The following is a 21,287-nucleotide window of genomic DNA, read 5'->3' on the forward strand; positions in this document are numbered from 1 at the left end:
TATGGTTTGGTATATACAAAATCATTAAGCAGCTAAATTTGAGGTTGACTGTTTAACTCAATGTTCAGTGCCTATAATTTACAGCCACATTTGTATGAAGGTTGTTCTTATGTCTAGATTCTGGGAAATTAACATCAATGTGTTCATTCCTGCCATCTAATATAACAAACATGATTTCTTAATCTTGATAACAGAAAAATAGACCCACATAACACTGGAATAAAAGGCTGGAATGAGCTGAATACATTATAAATGCCTGATCATGGAGGCTCTATTTACAGAACTGAAATCAAAATAACACTATTATGGTTAAAACATTTGGAAATATAATTTTTATTCCTAGAAATTCTGATCACTTGTGCAGCTTGAAAATATTTGATATCGGGTCCCAATGGTAAATAGGTGGTGTTCAATGAATGAATACCTGAAATGCTTATGGAAGTGAGAGATGAAACTCAACTCTTTCATATTTACATATTTTTAAGCAATATATTTGTACAACAAAATGGACTTGCACAAAAACACTTAAGCAAAGAAATGAAAGGCTCCTGAAATTTCTCTAACAAAAGTATTGAAAAATGTTGAGTACCTTCCCTTGTCCTTACTTCATCCTTTGGATTATATCTGTCTACTGTTGCCTATGTTTGGGGAGAATATAGAGAAAAAAATTACATCAGAATGAAATTTAGATAAAACAATTTCGCCATTTTCACCTGCAATAACCCTTTTAGCTTCTTAAATTTGCAACTGTATTATTGGTTTTGCGGTCCACTGTCAGTTCTAGTAAGTCGTATTTATAAATTGAAAATCAGCCAACCAATAATCTCAGTATAGTTAGACTGACCAAGGCACAGCCACTGCAGTAATGTCTAGAAAATAATGCAAAGAGAATGAATGGATGAAAGCATCCAAATTTAAGCAAGGCACACATACATATGAAAACATGCCAGAATAAGAGCCCTCTTTTGATTTTTAATCTTCAGAATTCAGCGATATACATACATTTTAAAAATCCACATGGTTCACCAAGTCTCCACCCTTCCCTGGAGTTTCAAACATATATTTCAAACCATAGAATCATACAGTATAGAAGAGGCTGTCAAAAATATACTAAGTCTGCATGAGTCTCACTTTTCAGTAATAGGCCTATAGTGTTGAATGTAATCATAATTGAAGTAGTCATTCAAGTACTTCTTAAAGGTTATGATTTGGAGATGCCGGTGTTGGACTGGGGAGTACAAAGTTAAAACTCACACAACACCAGGTTATAGTCCAACAGGTTTAATTGGAAGCACAATTGGAAGTACTTTTCCAGGCAGTGCATTCCTGCCCCCATGACCCTCTGTGTAAAAGAGGGTCCTCAAGTCCCCTGTAACCTCCGGCGTTTCACCTTAAAAGTATGCCTCCTTATTATTGACCCTCCAACTATCCATCCTATCCAGGCCCTTCAATCTTTACATTTTTATCAGGTCCCCTCCAAACCTCTGGTGCAAAAAACCAACCCAAACATTTTCAGCACATCCTCCTTCTTAACATCAACCTATTCAAGCACATCAGTTTGTTTCATGCTGTCCTCAAACGCCAAGGTGCAAGTTCCAACTCCAGGTGCAATTTCCCTCCACGATCTCTGATCGGCCCTACCTCCCTTTGGCCATCCTCTTGTTCCTCACAAGTGTAGAATGCCTTAGGGTTTTACTTCATTCTACCTGCTAAAACTTTTTCATGCCCCCTTTGAACTTTCAAAAGTCCATTCTTCAGTCCCTTCCTGGCTACTTTGTAACCCTCCAGAGCCCTGTCTGATCCTTGACTCCTCAACTTTAAGTGTCCTTTTTCCTCTTGACTAGACATTCCATATCTCTTGTCACCCGTCGTTCTTTCAACCTACCATCCCTTCCCTGCCTCATTGGAACAAACTTATCCAGCACTACCAACAACTGCTTCCTAACAATCTCCATATTTCTGACTTGCATTTCCCTGAGATGTTCCCAATTTAGGTGCCCCAGTTGCTGCCTAATAGCATTGTAATTCTCCCTACCCCAATTAAATACTTTCCCATACGATCTGCTCTTATCACTCTCCATGACTATAGTAAACGTCAGGGAATTGTGATCACTATCACTGAAATGCTCTCCCACCGAGAGATCTGACACCTGGCCTGGTTCGTTGCCAAGCACCAAATCCAATATGGCCTCCCTTCCAGTCAGCCTATCTACATATTGAGTCAGGAATCCTTCCTGGACACACCCAACGAAAACTGGTCCATCCAAACTATTTGAACTAAGGAGGTTCCAATCATTATTAGGTAAGTTAAAGTCATCCATGACAACAACCCTGTTACTTCTGTACCTTTCCAATCTCTGCCTCCCAATCTGCTTCTCCATGTCTCTGTTACTATTGGGGGGCGGGGGCTCTGTTGAAAACTCCCAATAAAGTGACTGCTCCTTTCCTATTTCTGACTTCCACCCATACCAATTCTGTAGACAAACCGTCCTTGATGATCTCCATCTCTGCAGCTGTGATACACTCCTTGATTAGCAATGCCACACCCCCACCTCTTTTACCTCCACCCCATTCCTTTTGAAACATCTAAACCCTGGAACATCCAACAACCATTCCTGCCCCTGTTGTATCCAAGTCACCGTAATGGTCACAACATCACAGTTCCCAGTACTGATCCATGCTCTAAGTTCATCGCCCTTATATTTGATACATTATGCATTAAAATAGACGCACTTCAACCCATCACACTGATTGCACCTTTGCCCTATCAAGTGCCTTTCTGTCCTCACAGATTCTCTACATGCTGTATCTGTCTCTTCACTACCTACTCCATCATCTGATCCGTACCTCCGGCTTCCATCCCCCTGCCAATCTAACTTAAACCCTCCTGAAGAGCTCCAGCAAATCTCCTGCCCAGGATATTGTTGCCCCTCCAATTCAGGTGCAGCCCATCCTTCTTGTGGAGGTCCCACCTTCCCAGGAAGGTATCCCAATGATCCATATAGCCAAAGCCCTCCCTCCTACACCAGTCCTGCAGCCACGTGTTCATCTGAACTCATTCTCTATTCCTAGCCTTACAAGCCCGTGGCATCAGTAGCAATCCTGAGATTTCTACTCTGCTCATCCAGCCTTCCAACTTCCAACCTAACTCCCTAAATTCTCTTTTCAGGTCCCCCTCCCTTTTCCTATGTCATTGGTACTGTTGTGTGCCATGACTTCTGGTTGCTCTCCATTCCCCTTAAGAATCCTGTAGACTCGATCCAAGACATCTGATCCTGGCACCCAGGAGGCAATATACCATCCAGGAGTCTCATTCGTGACTACAGAATCTCCTGTCTGTTCCTCTCGCCATTGAATCTCCTATCACTATCGCTCACCTATTCTCCTCTCTTCCCTTCTGAGCCACAGAACCAGGCACAGTGCCAGAAACCTGTCCACTGTAGCTTTCCCCAGTAGGTCGTCGCCCACAACAGTATCCAAAATGGTGTACTTATTATTGAGTGCAGTAGCCACAGGGTGTCCCTGCACTGTCTGCCAATTCCCTTTCCCTCTCCTGATGGTCACTCAGCTACCTTTATCATGTAACTTAGGTGTGACTATCTCCCTATAACTCCTCTCTATCACCTCCTCAGCCTCTCAAATGATCCAAAGTTCATCTAGCTCCAGCTCCAGTTCCCTAACTCAGTCTGTGAGGAGCTGGAGTTAGGTGCACTTCTCGCAGGCAAAGTCAGCAGAGACACTAGTGTTGACCCTTACGTCCCACATTCTGCAAGACAACTTGACCAGGTTCAATCCCTAGATCTAGCGCTGCTGCATCTCTAGAAGGACTAGCTACGTACTGGTACAAAAGATATACTAAAAAATTCCATCCAATCTGATCTTTTCACACTAAGGCAAGCCAGTTAATGTTAGAAAAATTGAAGGTCGCTGGAGTTGTAACCCTGTTTCCCTCACACCTTTCTGCAATTTGCTCCTCTAGCTCCCTCTAACTGTTGGGAGACCTGTAGTATCATCCCAGAAACGTAATAGCCCCTTTCTTGTTTCTGAGCTCAGCTCAGATAGTCTCATTTGAAGACCATTCTACAGCATCCTCCTTCATTGTGTAGTGAAGGATTCATTTATCAATAATACATTGCCCCCACCTCTCCTACTTTCCACTATCACCTTGAAACTTCTAAAACTTGGAATGTTGAGCTGCCAGCCCTGTCTTTCCTTCAACTATTTCTCAATGATTGCAATATCACATTCCCATATGTTGATCAGTGCTCTAAGTTCATCCACCTTACCAATCAAACTTCTTGCGTTAAAGTGGATGCCAGTTCACTTTCCAGAACTCCAATATGCCTTATTCTGCCCATGTCTTCTCCACCCAGTGGACTGTCCTAGCATTCTTTTGATATTCGATATCAAATCCATTCCATTGGAAGTTCAATCCTTCCAGTTTATACATGACCCAACTACTCCAGAAGTTGTCCCAGCAATCCAAAACTCTAAAGTCCTCCCTCCTGCACCATCCCTTTCACCACACATTCATCTGACCTATCTTCCTATTCCTATCATCAGTATTGCGTGGCTCTGGAAGAAACCTGGAGGTTATAACATTAATAGGGTTTCTTTTAATCTACTACCTAACTCACTATATTCTCATGGCTGGACCTCATTTCTTTTTTTACACATGTCATAAATACCAACACATACTATGATTGCCATCTGTTCACCTTACTTCAGAAAGCTCTGCAGGTGCTCTGAGATGTCCTTGACCCTGGCACCAAGGAGGCAATGTACCACAAAACTGCCTGTCAGTACCCTTTACAATCAAGGTCCCTAAAGCTCTCCCAACCTGATTCCCCTCCTGCTGCTGTGCAGCAGAGCCAACCATGGTGCTACACACCTGCCTCTTGCTGTTTTCCCCTGAGAGGCCACACTCCAACAATACTCAAAACTCCTGCATTGCCTGCCCATGTTTACCAGCCTTCCTGTTGGTCATCCAACACTTCTGCCTGTGTTGCTCTTACCTGTGGTGTGACCACACCAAATGTGCCATCTACTACATCCTCAACATCATGGATGCTCCATAGTGAGTCTAGCAGCAGCTCCAGGTAATTCATGTGGCAAATCAGGAGCTGCAGCTGAACTGGCTTCCTGCATACATAGTCACCATGGAGACTGGATGTGTTCCTGATTTCCCACATATTGCAAGCGGAGCATTCTATGCAGCTGAATTCTCCTGCCATTGTGAACCTTACCAATTATAAACAAAAAAGTAGGAATTGCTGAATCTAACCTAATATTTACCAAATCAAATTTCTCTCATTCCCTATTCCTAATAAATTAGAAACTACAAAAAACAAGGATTTTGTACTCGGATTGAGTAATACCAGGAGGGAGACAGTCTCTCAACCTGATTCCTAAGCTGCTAATCCACTTGCTGTGTCACTTACTGAACACTGCTGTCACCTCAAGAGTTCGGCCTCTGGATTCAGCTCCCAGTGCAGCCATTCACCCTCACCTTCACACCTCTCCCTCCATTCACCCCCAGCTTCACTTCTCTCCCCTGTTCACCCCCAAGTTCACTCCAGTCCCTCTCCCCCATTCATCCCCAGGTACACTTCTCTCCTTTCCTCTCCCACTGCCACCACTGCTCCAACTGATCGCTCCTCTCCTCAGGCTTTTATCTTCTGAGATTTCTACTCCCTTGTTTTGTTGCTTCTTCCAATGAGCACCATCTCACACTTTTCAGGGTTAAATTCCATCTCTCACTGAGCAGCCATCTGACCATTCCTTTTATACACTCCTGTAATCCAAGAGCTTCTTCGTGAGTGTCATCCATGCAGCCAATTTCTATGTCATCCACAAGCTTACTTAACATCCTGTCAATATTCATATCGACATCATATATATAAGTGAGAAGCCACAGGTAACCCAGCACTGATCCTGTGTTACACAACCACATGTTGGGCTCCAGCCGCACAAACAACCTCCATCACCACCCTCTGTCTACTACCACGAAGTCACATTTTTTAAAAATTAAAGAAGAATGTTTCACTATTACTTACTATTTTTGACAATGATAATTCAAACCTTAGTTTAGTTGAGGGTAGCACAAGCACATAACGAGTTTTAACTAACAATTCCGAGAGATTCAATGAGTACCCCTTTTGAACTGTGCTGTCACAGGAGGCAGATACTTTCTCTAGAGGAAGGAATCACCTTTGGCTGTTGTCATGCATGATTCAGCAACTAGTTAACAGGAATTTATTGGTAGGGACAAAGGAACAAGTCACACATTGGCATCCTCCCAGTCAGGCTATTGTAAACAGACCAAGCAGTGTTTATTTTTACCAAAGGTAAATAGGTCAGGAACCTGATTCTAACCTGAAACTGTGATTGAAGCTTTGTCGCGTTTGTTTGCGGTACAGATTCTGCTTCTTCTAACACCCTGTTTAAAAAAAACAAAATGATAATAATATTAAAATAATCTACAATACCTAAAAATAAGTTAATATCAGATGTTAGATCTCATTTGGTGTGATAATGTATTACTGCTTGTAGGATTATTGGTGAGAGCTTTTAGGAGCTTAAGACCATATGAAATAGGAACAGGAACAGAAATAGAAAGTTTTGTCCCTTGAGCCTGCTCCACCATTCAGTGGGATCATGATAGATCTGATATTCCTCGTATCCACTTTCCTTTCCTTACCTCCTAACCCCTGACTCCCTATGACCAAAGATCTATCTATCTCAGCCTTAAATATACACAAAGTCTCTGCACTCACAGCTGTCTTTGGCAATGAGTTCCGAAGACCCTCAATATTCTCGGAGAAGTTGTTCCTCCTCATCCCACTGCTAAAATGGCACCTATTTATTCAGACACTATGCCCTCTGGTCTTGGAATTCCCATGAGAGAAAACATCTTCTCAGTATTTATCCTGTCAAACCTCTTAAGAATCCTATATGCCTCACTGAGATCACGTCTCTTTCCTCTAAATTCCAATGAGTAGAGTCCCAACTTGTTTAATCTTTGCTCATATCCTTTCACATGAGAGACAAAAACATGGCTAATGCAAACTTCAACAATAGGTGCCTATAACCATAAACACAAGGAGGCCGATCCAGTATCTTCTTGTGTCAGGACCGATGTGCTGTAACGTCATAATGCCGTGCACATATGTTTATGCAGATGCTATTGTTCGGGTATTGGTACAATTAACCTTTTATTCTTCATCCCTCTAAGTTTGTTCTTTCCACTCACTGACCCTCAACCTCCTTATAGTTATCAAAACTTCATAGCATCAGATGCCAACAGCACTGAAAAAGGCCTTTTGGCCATCGAATCCGTGCCAGTCAGAAACAACCACACTATTCTAATCCCATTTTCCAGCACTTGGCCCATAACCTTGTGATGAAGCTGCTCGTTAACAAGGTTATTCTATCCTTGACATTTTTTCCCCAAGAGGGGTTGTAAACAATACAGACTCTGAAAAGTCTGGGGTGTAGGAGTTTAGGGCCAATTTGATAATAGCTAACAGAGACTTGCCTCAGACAGAGGACTTTCAAGTTTAAAAAAAACTTACACAATGAAAGAGGAGTGGCTAATTTTCCAAGTTCAGCTTTTCTCTGGATTTTGATTTTAGCAGTAGGGTGAAGAAAGGCTGCTGGACCCACAGAAGCAGATCCAGGGTGGTTCTCTCTCTCTCGGACTTCTATCCTCTAAGAACTTGTGTTTGATTTTACCTTTTGTGCTAAGGGGTGTTTATGGAGATTGTTGCAAGTATTTGGAACAGCATCATTACGTTGGGGTGATCAGTTGGGTTTTCAGTAGGTTAAGTTATTCAGTATTCAGTTTTCTGTTGCCTGTGTTTCATTCAGTAATCTTGTAAATAAATTCTGGTTTGATTAAAACTAAGTGGTTTGACTGGCTGATTTTCTCCTGGAAAATATACTTCACGCCTGCTTAAAACAAATTAAGCAAAGTTAAGGTCTGGGCTACCTTCTTAAAATGCTTTGTGGGGGTCTGGCCTGGTCAATAACAGAATGGGGGCTCGTCCAGGAATTGTTCTGTCGTGCCAAATTGGGATTAGAGTTGTTGGATTCGAAGGTAGCAGGTGTTAGGTGTCAGTGTCTTTTGTTCTGATGTTGAATTTGGTTGGTTTAAACTGTGCTTGAGATAGCAATGGCTCTTTCAAGCACCAAGAGTTTTCTGTGGTGGAAGAAGTGAGCTTGGGGGTTTTACAAAAGGTGATTAAGACCAAGCTAAAGGAATTAGCAGACAAGCTGGATTTGGAGCCGTCTCTTTCCATGAGGAAAGGCGAGATAATTACAGCAATAGTTCTGCATTTAAATTTGCTGAAAACAGCATCAGAATCTTTAGAGGTGGAAAAATTCAATTGAAAATGAAACAGCTTGAGTTAGAGGCAAAAGACAAGGAATTGCAATTAAAAGCAGAAGAGAGAAAAAGAGAGAGAGTTTGAACTTCAGAAATTGGCATTTAGACAGGAGTTCAATAATTTACTTTCTAAAGTAGGGAGAACTCATGTTAAAGAGCAGAGAGTTAAAACGGCAAGGTTAGAAGCTGAAATGGCTCATGATTATGAGTTGGCCCATAAAGCAAAGTTTGGCTTCAAGAATCAATTTCAATCTGTGAGGGATAGAAATTGGGCAAAAGAGAAATCCTCACATGGTAAGGGAAAGGTGGATCTTGGTGAAGATCATAAGGATAACTTACCACAGGTAAAAAGTAAACCTTTGAAGGGGACAGAGAAGTTAAAAAGTTCCAGTTTTCACTGCAATAAAGTAGGCCACATGAAATCAGGGTGTTGGTGGATTAGGAGAAGCAATTTGAAGCCAGATAGAGGGAAACAGGATAAGCCAGTGAATTTTGTATGCCTTAACATCTCGAGTGTATATCTAAATTCTCCTCTGCACCCTGTCTAGTACTATCACATCCCCACTATAATGTAGATTCCAGAACTGCACATGATTCTCTAGTTGGGGCACAACCAACCTCTTATACAGTTTCAGCAGACCTCCCTGCTCTTAAACCCTTTACTCAGCTAATAAAAGTATCCCATATGTCTTTTCCCATGTACCTTTCTGCTCTTGTCCTTCTAGATGGTAGCGATCTTGGGTTTGGAAGGTGCTGTCTAAGGAGCCTTGGAAAGTTTTTGCAGTGCATCTTTATATGGTACACATCGCTGCTATTGACCATTGGAGGAGGGGGGAGTGGATGCTTGTAGATATGAAGTCGGTTAAGTGGCCTGTTTTGCCTGGATGGTGTCAAGCTTCTTGATTGTTGTTCGAGCCTCACCCATCCAGGCAGTTTAGTTTTTAAGCAGCATGGCCGAGTAGCATTTGGTCAGCAATCAGTTGTGCCTTCTCCCGTGACTTCCTGTGGGCGCATGGGAAGTGGGCAACTATTGCAATTAACTCCTTAAGATCCACTAATGTTGGAGATCCATCATAATTTTCAGTGCTACCACCTTCAATGTACTTAATGTATGCTTACAGGGGACAGATGCACAGTACCTTCTAAGACAGACAGGGGGCTCAGAAGAGCCCAGCATGCCAAATTCATGACTAGCTATCTTAATGAAAACGCGGAAAGAAAACAACTTGAAATCTTCTAAGTGTTCAACCATACCAAGTTAAAAATCACACAACACCAGGTTATAGTCCAACAAGTTTATTTGGAAGGACTAGCTTTTGGAGTGCTGCTCCTCCATCAGGTAGCTGTGGAGCAATTCAACCATACCAGCCAGTTTTGCTCATAAACATCTGAGCAGACTTACATTTTACCATCAGACCCTTCCATTGATTGCATCACCTCCCCACTCAATTGTTGACACAAATTCTTGTCATTGCTATCATTTTGCTTGACCCAGGGAAAGCCAGTCAATTTAATCCAGGACATGAAGGAAGTGTTGCTCCACTTCCTTGACAATGAGAGTTTTATGTAAGCTATCACTCCTTATGACTTGTATCATTCCTTATTTTCTAAATCAATACAATTTCTTGTACATTAGTATATGCAGAACAAGCTGATGTTTCAACACTACAACTTATATGGATGAACATCATAGATGATACACAGGCATTCAGAAGTCCTCAAAAATTGAGAAAGCAATTTTGCAAATATTGAACTATTCAATTTTTTTTCTGCACCCCTCAGGATAAAAGCATGAAACCGTGTGAGACACAAAATTGCTTTTCTGCTGCTGATGTAACCCTTTTAGACTGCACAATTTAATTACTGCAGGTAGGGACATTTTGACATCACACAGAAATGAAGTGCTGCTGGTAAAAGCAGTTTGGAGTTCTGCAGATCTGAATAAACCAGAGTCAAATATCAGTCTTGCGTTTAGAAAGAAAAGTACTTTTGATCCTTTCAAACGTGATTCCTCTCACTCCACTACTCACTTGTGCACCAACCAGATTTGACAATATTTCTACAAACTGTTCAGGCTCTGGTGATGCAGTCCTAACTCTGTCAGGGCCTAATGCCAGGACACAGAGCAGGAACAGAAGTAGAAAAGATGCCAGGGTTGGTCTTCTTAAATATGTATCAGCATGTTATTCCCAAGCCCGGGGACACATGGGAATGCCTTAGAAATGCTATTACTATTACAGGGCAGTGACTCAACCCAGAGAAAATCACCTCTTTTCCTCTCCATTGCAATTTGGAACTTTGTGATTCCCAGCCCTAAGGAAGGCAGTCTCAGGTTCCAAACATTATAAATTTGACAGCAGGCAAAGGAAGAAAATAAAATTCTGAGTGGGCTTACAACATCTCATCGTGAGAATTTCAGGTTGCTCAGTAGGTAAATTAACAACTAAAAAGACTGAAAAGTGTTACAAAATATTGCTTCACAGATGTATTGTTTTGAAATGCAGTTTTCCGTCTAACATGATAAACTCTTAAAAATAATGTGGCTTCGATTTGAAAACTATTTCATTTGCACAAGGATTTAATGTGGCTGTGTGAAATTCTTTCCTCTTTTTTTCAGGAAGAGATTAGGGTGTTGAAACAAACAGATTAATGATTGCTCAAAAAATGCAGAAGAGAGACTTGCATATTACTAAGGTGGCTTGTTATGATAATCTGGAAACATCCATTAAAATCACATAAAAGACAGGGGAAAGACATGAAAAATTCTTCATCTTATGGTAATTTTTCTTTACCAGCTCAGTGTTCATTTGCAATATGAACCTTGTACATTACACATTTCTCTAAATATTTCCTACCTTTCCTCTGATTTCAAGGCTTCAGGATCTGAAGAAATATTTTGACGTTCTAAGTTCGGACTCAGAAACACATTTACATCTTTAGATGCCTTCACTGCAACATCTTGAACAACTGTACACGACAAGTAAATAGTCATTCAAAACAGCAAATTTCTTAAGCCAGTCATTATGTCCAGAAGATATATTCTTCTATGCATATTTTCTAAAGGTCTAAAATCAATGGAAAACAATAATAGTATGGAATTTTATGTATTATTGAATAGATTACAAAGACCTGTACCTTTAAAACAATTTTTACACATCACGTGATGTTTGGAAATAAAGGTCACCTTCAACCACATGTAATGAGTGTAGTGTCTTTAGCGAGCTATGTATATGTAATTTACAGTAACGTCAGTAGGCACAGAATCCAGAAGATGTGCATAATTCTTCGACATTCTGTGACAGTATTGTAAATAAATTTCATGGCATCTGCCTCCACCAAAACCTTACTCTGTATAGTACAGAGGAACCTCAATTATCCAAATAACAATTATCCGAAAATTGGTTATCTGAAGGAGAGCTCGAGGTGCCGACAGAAACGTTACATCAAAGAGGTGTTTCCAACATGATCGCATCTTTTGTTTACAGTGATTAAACAGACACCATCTCCAAATGACTGACCTCCCTCTCCCTCTCCCCACACTTTCCCTGGAGTTCTACAGTGGGGTGTACCCTAACCTTCCTCTTCCCCCCCCCTACCCACCCACCTCCCCCCCGACACCCCGCTTCCCCTGATAATCTCTCCAACATTGTCCTGTACAGGGCAAATGTGGAACTTGTCAAAAAGTTGCAGTATAAAAGTTGTGTGTGTGGCTGTGGCTGTACGTGTGCGCGCTATTTGGACATTTAACCCACCAAAGACAGCAGCAGCAGTCTTGTTGTTGGTGTACAGTTCAGCTGCCCTGGGGAGGGTGCGGGTGGATGGACGGGGGGTAGACGGGGTGGGCACACTGAGGGGAGGGGGCAGTGGGGGTGGATGGAGGGCATAGAGGGGTGCGGGAGGGACGGTGTTGGATGGAGGTGGGGCAGGAGGCGGGCATGGGCGGTATTGGATGGGTTTGGGGTGAGTGGGGGTGGTGTTGGATGAGGGTGTGGATGGGGGGGGGAGGTGTTGGATGGAGGCGGGGCAGGAGGCAGTGTTGGACGGGTTTGGGGCGGGTGGGGGTGGTGTTGGATGGGGGTGTGGATGGGGGGGCTGGTACTGGATGGAGGCGGGTGGGGGACGATGTTGGATGGGTTTAGGGCAGATGGGGTGTGGTGATGGATGGGGGCGGGCATAGGGGTGTGGTGTTGGGGCGGGGGCTTGCGTGCTGTGTGCTGCTGTAATCTCCTCAATAGGGAGCAGACTTTAAAAACTCTGAGCTCCAGAGGAAAGGCATTTAATCAATTAACCAAATAATCGATTATCCGAACGAAATAGTGTCCGCCCATCTCATTCAGATAATCAATGTCCTGTGTGTGTTTTTGGACTAATACACAGAAAACCCCAAAGTACATCATAAATAAAGTTAAGCGATTAGACAATTAAAAAAATACACTGTTGAGTTGTTTTTGCATAATTTCCTATTTGAATTTGGGAACACTCAAGTAATTTAGCCAAGATATCTAACAGTGCCTGAATAACTGCAACAAAGTGTGAGTCAATAGTTTTATGTCAGGAAATAAACCAAAACGGTGGAACAGTGGTTAGCACTGTTGCCTCACAGCACCAGAGACCCAGGTTCAATTCCTACCTCAGGCAACTGACTGTGTGGAGTTTGCACGTTCTCCCCGTATCTACGTGGGTTTGCTCTGGTTACCTCCCACAGTCTGAAAATGTGCAGGTGAGGTGAATTGGCCATGCTAAATTGCCCATAGTATTGGGTGAAATGGGTCTGGGTGGGTGATGGTTTGGTGTGAATTTGTTAGGCCGAAGGGCCTGTTTCTACACTGTAAGTAATCGAATCTGAAATGTTTCATGGAAGAGTTACCTGGCATCTTCTTCTTTCTGTTTATTGAATTATTGAGGATGTCTATGCCACTACAGAAGTCTCCATAGCGTTTTGCTTGAACTTCAGCAAACCATTCACCTGTCATCACCTTCAACTTTTTCATCTCAAAACTCTTTTTCTTCAGTTTTCTGCAGAAAAAGAAAATACCTTATGAAAAAAAAGGGTTTTTAAATTTTATACCATTCCACTTCAGGATTTTGTAACAACTGAATAAAAACACAATGTTGAAAAATCTGCTGCAGGTCAGCATACCCATCTATGACCTTACATCCTAACTGGGAAAAGTTAGGAATGTCCTCAATTTTCAGACAGTGAAAGGGGATGTAGAAACAAGGAAGAACAAGAGGGAAGTTCTGTAATAGGGTGAGACACAAGAGAAATTAAATGACAAATGTTTCATAGTATAAGAGCAAAGGAGTGGTCACATGGCAAAAGTAAAGGAGCAAAATATGTGTCTAGAGGCGGTGTGAATGGCAATATCATGTATACATGCATTTTGAGGGCAAAGAAAGAGGGAAAACAAGAGATAAACCAGGTAATAGAAAAAAGCAAAAAAGGGAAACAAAATGGTGCTAGGAGTTACAGGCTGAACTGGTTAAGCTCAGTATTAACATGAGAACTCTTTAAAGTGCTCTCTTGAAAGATCTGATATTCCTCCTCAAACTCACATTCACCTTCTTTGGAACATTGCAAGAGATAAAGGACAGAAATGTGAGTGAGGCCGAAAACTAAAATGGCAAGGAACCAGAGGATCAATGTCTTACTGCAGCCTGAGTCACCAGATAAACACAACCAGCTAATGCAATTTACTAAATATGTTAGGTAGTTTATAGAATGTGGATATCAATGGTGAGGTCAGCATTTATTGCTGATGTCTAATTATTCTTGAGAAGGTGGTGGTGAGCTGCATTTCTAAATTATTGCAGTCCATAGTGACTGAACATGTAAATAAACAGTGCTGCTAAGATAGGGAGTTCCAAGATTTTTACCCAGCAGTGATGGCAATATAGTTCCAAGTCTTAATGCGATGGGCTGGGAGGGGAACTTCCAGGTGGTGGTATCGCCATCTATCTGTCAGTAATGGCATCAAGGCTGCGACATCCGCTGTGCCCATCTCTTCCTCAGAGGTTTCTTCGGTGCAAGGTGGAGTGGGAGACCCCCACAGGTTCTGACAGCTTTTCCAGATATTCTGACGGACCGGGTATGTTTTACTTCTGTTTTGTTTGCGAGGTTGCAGCTTTCATGTGGCTCACGTGCTTGTTCAGGACCACTTCTCCTCCTCCTACCTCACGTCAGTCATACCTCGTACCAATACAGGGCCATTCCAGTGGTTTCGACACCAAACCTTGTCCCCTGACTCCCCTTAGAGGAGTCCTGTTTGCAGCATTGGTATCCCTGATGCCATTTCACCCTCCCCTCCCAGTTCTGAGAATATCAGATTTCACCTGGTGCAGAGACTTCTCCTCATTAACAACTCTGCTGGAGCTGTCCCTGTAGTTGTGAGGGGTGGTCACCATATCTCTATCACCTTTGTCCTTCTATGTGGATAGGTTTGCAGGGTTGAAAGGTGAGGTCAAACAAGCCTTGATGAGTTGCTGTATTATACCTTGTAGATGGTACAAATCTCCATTATTATGTAATGGTGATGGAGATCGTGAAAGTTTAAGGATAGGGTGCCAATCAAATTCCTGCTTTATCCTATATGGTGTCAAGTATCTTGCGTGTTAACAGACCTGTATTCATCCAGGCAAGTGGAGAATATTCCATTACACTCCCAATTTGTGTCATGTAGATGATGGAAAGGCTATGTGGAGCCTCAAGACCTGTTCTTGTAGTCACAATATTTCAATTCTGGTCTAGTTCAGTTTCTGGTCAACATTAATCCCAGGGATTGTAACTGCATTGGTTGATTCTCTTTTGTTGGAGATGATCATTACCTGGCATTTAAGTGGCAAGTAAAATTTGTGCCACACATTGTGCCAAGCCTAGATGTTGTCCTGATCTTTTTGCAAATGGATATGGACCACTTCAAGATCTGTGATGTGGCAAAGGTGATGATAATTGTGCAACCATCAGTGGAGATCCCCACTTCTGACCTTTATAATGGAGGGAAATCAATGATGAAGCAATTGAAAATGGAAAGTTCTATTTCACTATGCTGAGGAATTCCTACAGTAATGTCCCAGAGATAATTGACTTGGAAGCCCGCAATCATCTTCATTTGAGCTTGTTAAGATACCAACCAGTGAAAATAGGTCCCTGATTCTCATTCACTCCAGTTCTGGTCAGGCACCTTGCCATACTCTGACAAAATATCACCTTGAAGACAAAAACACCTTACCTCAGGAGTTCAACTCTTTCTTTCCAAATTTTTCCAAAGGCTATAATGACCTTAGAAGCTGAGTGACCCTGGTGGAACTCAAATTCACTGTCATTGAGCAGGTTATTGTTGAGCAAATGTTGCTCCCATCATTTTACTGATGATTAAGAACAGATTGATGTGGCAATAACTGACTGAGTTGGGTTTGTTCAGCTTTTTCTAAACAGGACATATGAACAGTCTTCCACTTTGTCAGGCAGATTGCAATGGTGTAGCTGTACTGGAATATAGTGGTTAGGGGAACATAAATCTGGAGAATAATTCTTCAATATTTTTGCTGGAATCATGTTAGGGTCTTTAACTTTTACAGTTTCCAGCATCTTTGAGGATTTCTTGATATGACATGGAGTGATTCACTTGGCTGAAAATTGGCATCCACAGTAATGGCTTCTCTGGAGGAGGCTGAGATCAAGCATCTACTCAGCATTTCTGGCTAAAGATTGCTGCAAAATGTTTCAGCCTTGTCTTTTGCACTGATTTGCAGAGTTCACGGAGGCTGGGGATACTTGTAGAGACTGCCCATCAATTTGACTGTTAATTGTCCATGACCATTCATTTCTGGACATAGCAGGACAGCAGTACCTTATCGTATAGCCCATGGATCACATCAAGGTATTGCAGTCCTGCCACAATCTCTGCCATCAGAGTGCCACCCAAAGAAATTTCAGTCAATTTGCCAACAGTCTACTGCAGGCACCAGTGGAGGCAGCCTCATTCTTGGTGCCTGTTTCAGGCATCTGCATTGAGAAGGGGAGATGGAGGCAAGGCACTGAAAGTCACGCAGAGCTTTGCCTCAAGTCCCTGGATCGCTGGTGTTAATGAATAGATGCCTGCTTCTGATTGGCCAGCAGCTCTCAGTAAGTGGAACTTTGGTCACTCGGATCTTAAATCATGGGGTAGACTCAACAGTAGTTCTCCACCCAGTGAATGGGATCTTTCAACCTGTTCAAATTCCAGCCATTAACCCAGGGGAGTTGAAGTGTTGAGGCAACCCAACCAACCAATCCAACCACCCCATGGCTCAACACTTCAACTCGCCCTCCCACTCCACCAAGGACATGCAGGTCCTTGGACTTCTCCATCCCCAGACCATAGCAACACGACGGTTGGAGGAAGAGCGCCTCATCTTCCGCCTAGGAACCCTCCAACCACAAGGGATGAACTCAGATTTCTTCAGTTTCCTCATTTCCCCTCCCCCCACCTTGTCTCAGTCAAATCCCTCGAACTCAGCACCGCCTTCCTAACCTGCAATTTTCTTCCTGACCTCTCCGCCCCCACCCCACTCCGGCCTATCACCCTCACCTTGACCTCCTTCCACCTATCGCATTTCCAATGCCCCTCCCCCAAGTCCCTCCTCCCTACCTTTTATCTTAGTCTGCTGGACTCACTTTCCTCATTCCTGAAGAAGGGCTTATGCCCGAAACGTCGATTCTCCTGTTTCCAGCAACACATTTTCAGCTCTGATCTCCAGACCTCAATTTCTCCTCAAGTTTTCAGCCAAGAACACCATGTTGGCCAAAATTGAGGCATACCCTCAAATCTCATCTCAACTATCTGAACATACCATGGCATTGGAGAAAGTTTAGTTGCTCTGCTTTATCTTTAAGAAATTGTAACTGGGAAAGAGTTTAAATAGCTTCCTCTCCTTCAGATGGTGAATGTTTAAAATTACACTTGTGTGGGGAGGAAATGATTCAGGCTCACACTGAGACATCAAAGATCTAGAGATCCCAGGTATTTTGTTTCTGATGAAGTGTGAGAAGTGGTTTTGTAATACTTTTGGGGTCAAAATAAACAAGATTTAATGCAAGGAAAAGGATCACAACTAACACTTCTATCTGAAAGAGGTCATTCCAATTAAAATTTTACATAATTTCCTAGAGCTTGACCTTTCAGCTTGAGATTGTGAATTTGTGCTTTAAGAAAAGATGTCACCTTTTATCTGTTGGGTTAGAAGTATGACACCTCCCAAGATAAAATAATGAAATGTCCTGGGCAGATTGAACAACTTTGCTTTAGCTATCTGTGTGTGTAAAGAAGGCCTGACATGTGGATATCCCAATAGAGAGAAGTTAAACTTCCATTTACAAGCTTGAAAAGGTGCCCAGCTCGCTGCGATGTGAGAACAATATACCAGGTGACCCAGAAAAAAAGATTCTTGCATAGGATATTTCAAGGATTATTCAAATGTTAATTTTTGCTGGTACTGTCACTGTTTCACAACTGAACCACAAATGAGGTAGTGGCATCTGTTGGCATCTTTGTAACCATAGCCCAATACATTTACTGAAGAGCAGATTTCAGAAGTGGGCAATGGCCATAACACTTCTATTGCATTCAATCATGAACTTGATTCAAAAATTCCTGAAGCTTTTTCACAGGTTTATAAGACTCCTTTAAATATATTTCAATAAACATTCACTTAAGCAACATAATTAGGTGTGAATCTCCTCTCTTGTTTTAATAAGCCCATGGCAAGGCAGAATATTAATGACAACAATCAAAATTGCTCATAAAGATCATTGTTAAATGTCTCCAAATAACATTGGAATAGCACATCTTTCATTCTTGATTGGTATTTAACGAGCAGTCAATTTAATAACCGTTCCCACGTACATTGCAGAACCCTGCCCCAGGTTTCAAAAAGGAATTGTTCAAATGACTGGTAGACATTGTTTTATTCTGCTCATTGCAGCAGAATATGATCATTTGCATTTAACATTTTCCATATTTCATTGAACTGCACCAAAAGTTAACATTACTATGCACACCCAAGTATTTGACAGATTTGTTTTAAAAAAAGATTAGAATCAGAAAGAAGAACTGCAAAATATTATCTTCTATTTTCAAACTGATTATTGAATTAAAACATGAATGTGGTTTTTCTACCAATCACATTCCAGTGCAGTTATGAAAAGCAAAATTCCTTTGATTAAAGAGATTCCATTCCCCAAATTTGAAAAAAAAAATAGTTTATGATTGAAGTTCAACTGTTTGCAATGATCCTAATGTGTCGCTAATAAAGGAGCTGAAACCCAATTCTCACAAATGATCCTCTGTTGAAAAAATTTGAGCAAACTAATTAACATTAGCCCTTTTATGTTGTGATTTATAAGTGTGTCACCTACCTGTTCCTGCCTTCTGTCACATCCCTGTCAATTTACTTAAAGCAACATTGTGTCACTAAATAAAACATCACAACTTTAAATATATTGTAAGCAAAATGTAAATTTACAAAGTCAATGTCAGACATTTATGGGTAAGAATTTCTCTTAGCTCTACCTTTGCTGCCTAGTCATGTGGACACAAGCAAGGAACAAAAGATAAAGGAACTTGTGTTTATATATCTCCTGTAATAAACATGGGATATCCCACAGTGTTTTATAGTCAATTAAATGCTTTAGAAGTAGAGACTCTGTTGTAATTTAAGGTTGTTTATTGTGATTAAATATTTAGGCCACGAATGTTAGTAATTCATTATTTGGTAATGTGGGAATGGGAAAATTAGTCAGCACAATTTGCTTTTATAGGTAGCCTGCTGTTCATAAAAAGGAAGTACATTTTGGCTGTAGACAACTTGCATTCAATTCAGCAAATGACTAGCTGGTAAAGACCCATATATTTTCAGATATTCTCCTTGAAATATCAGTCAAGCAGTTAATCAGGATGAACATCATCCTCTTCCCACCAAACTCTATGGCCTATAATCATATTTCAGTTATTCTGAAGTAGACCAGCAGGCAGGGGAGGTTGAAGCACTTGTGTAGGCAAAGTTAAAGAGTGGTCAAATAAGGCAATTACTGCTGGGAGTTTTTATATTGTTCTGCAAAGCTTACAGTGTGAGATATAATCAATCAGACTCAGCTGCAACAATACTAAATAATCCACCAATCCCCTTCAAAGAATAGCACCTTGGGCAAGGTAGCTAGCAATCATGTATTGTCATGAGGTACTGCCTTCAGAAATGTGGAAGAGATGAGAAAACTGGTGAAAAACAGGGAATGTGATTTACCTGATAAAACAATGGCTGAATTGCAGGAGCCATTTGTGGGTGGAAAATAGTTGGGTTGACCTGTAACTTAGGGCAGTGTCATTGTTGGAGTACCTGCTACTAACCCACTGTGGAGTAAAGGATGAACTATATCTTTACTTTAAGGACAGTAACTGAGCATCTGCATAAGCAGCCATTTCATAGGGAAATCAGATCAGACGGAATTGGGACCCAAGTCTGTCGGGTTCAAACAAATGCCCTCTCTTCCCATCCCTTGCAAAAGATTACGTTCAATAAAGCTTGTTAATGTTCACTTACATGAGTTAGGATGTAAGTGGCATTTCTTGGAGGCAGGACTTCCTCTTGGAGGGGATCTCAGTCCTGCCTCATACAAATTAAAAGACCTTCACCTGAAAAAGCTGAAACTGGACATGTCAACCAAATGGATATAAACTTGGCCCAAATTTCAGACTCGGGTGCAGGAAACTTGTCCTGTGCGTTTATCCAAACCCAGTGAAATAAATACATACATGCATTGAGCAACATAGATAGGTGACAGACTTCAGGATTTTAAGCAGTTTGTATTTCTTAAAATTGATTTGAATATTTCATCATCAAGCTCAGCATCTGTTGCAGCTTTTAATCTTCTATTCCTTTTTTCATGACTCATTAAAGCACAGCCTAAGCCCCACTGGGTAAATTCAACCTATTTAATCATTTCATCCATCTCATCATGAATTTCAATCAACTTGCAGAAGCTTTCACTTCTTTAGCAATTTTAATTACTTCTAATGATGCAGCGTTCAAATTCAATTGCAGGTGATATGGACAAAGATTTGTGCTAGATTTTTCTAGCATTTCATGATGACTCCCTCATATTGATGGGCTCTCATTTACTGTCCCAAAAACATTCAGACTTTTAAGGATTTCATTATGTCACCACTGAGGATTTTTTTTTCAGGATATCAGAGAAATCAACAGGGATCTCGGGATTCAGCTATGTATTTGACTCAAGCTGTCAGCACTTGTTGCATCTCCACAGGGAGCTCACCCAATGAGACAAATCCACTTTATATCATCCATCTTACACGCAGTGATCTGCAGGTATGTTGAAGGTGAGAGTTACGTGAATGGTTGAATCTCCAGGAGTACGAGTTTGGGGAAATGCTTTCTCGCTCACAAAAAAATGTTTTTAAACAAGTAATTTACAAAAAAACAAAAGGAAAATTTACTTTTAGCCCATAGCTGGAGGATATACTGAAGAATCCAAGGCTTGCCTGCTCATTGGCAACTAAACCCATACAATATAGGAATCCTTCAATTGGCATTTGAACAACAGTGAACATACTCAGAGGACATTGCCTGTCTCAGGCTACTCTCTGCAAAGACAAGCTTATTACAATAGTGGGACCAATACCAGTGGTGACTAGGTGCAGGCTATATTACTGCTCATTTGTTATACTTTGAGCCAGTAATAAAGTACTTTTAATCAACTTGTTTTGGGCATGTTTGCCATACCTCCAGAGAAGAGGGGGCTTTCTGGTCTAGAAGTTGGCAGACAAAAACCCAGTTGTGCCTGTCATATGTTCATAAAACAAAAAACAAATTTCTATTCAATTGCAATATGAGCAAAACTGACAAC

At 41.4% G+C, this 21,287-nt stretch overlaps 1 protein-coding gene across 1 annotated transcript in view; it reads right to left on the reverse strand.

The window, feature by feature from the left end:
• LOC122545235 (synaptotagmin-like protein 2) overlaps positions 1-21,287 on the reverse strand; it is a 206,429-nt gene that overhangs the window by 124,890 nt on the left and 60,252 nt on the right. Inside the window, exons 2-5 of the mRNA XM_087980991.1 lie at positions 13,254-13,402; positions 11,242-11,353; positions 6,376-6,439; positions 590-638 (exon numbers count right to left, since the gene is read on the reverse strand). Of these exons, the coding sequence (XP_087837117.1) occupies positions 590-638; positions 6,376-6,439; positions 11,242-11,353; positions 13,254-13,402 (374 nt within the window). The remainder of the gene's footprint in view (positions 1-589; positions 639-6,375; positions 6,440-11,241; positions 11,354-13,253; positions 13,403-21,287) is intronic.

Source organism: Chiloscyllium plagiosum, unplaced genomic scaffold (assembly GCF_037043375.1).
Source record: "Chiloscyllium plagiosum isolate Xiang-an unplaced genomic scaffold, Cpla_swu_hap1 HiC_scaffold_3, whole genome shotgun sequence".
Classification (NCBI taxonomy): domain Eukaryota; kingdom Metazoa; phylum Chordata; class Chondrichthyes; order Orectolobiformes; family Hemiscylliidae; genus Chiloscyllium; species Chiloscyllium plagiosum.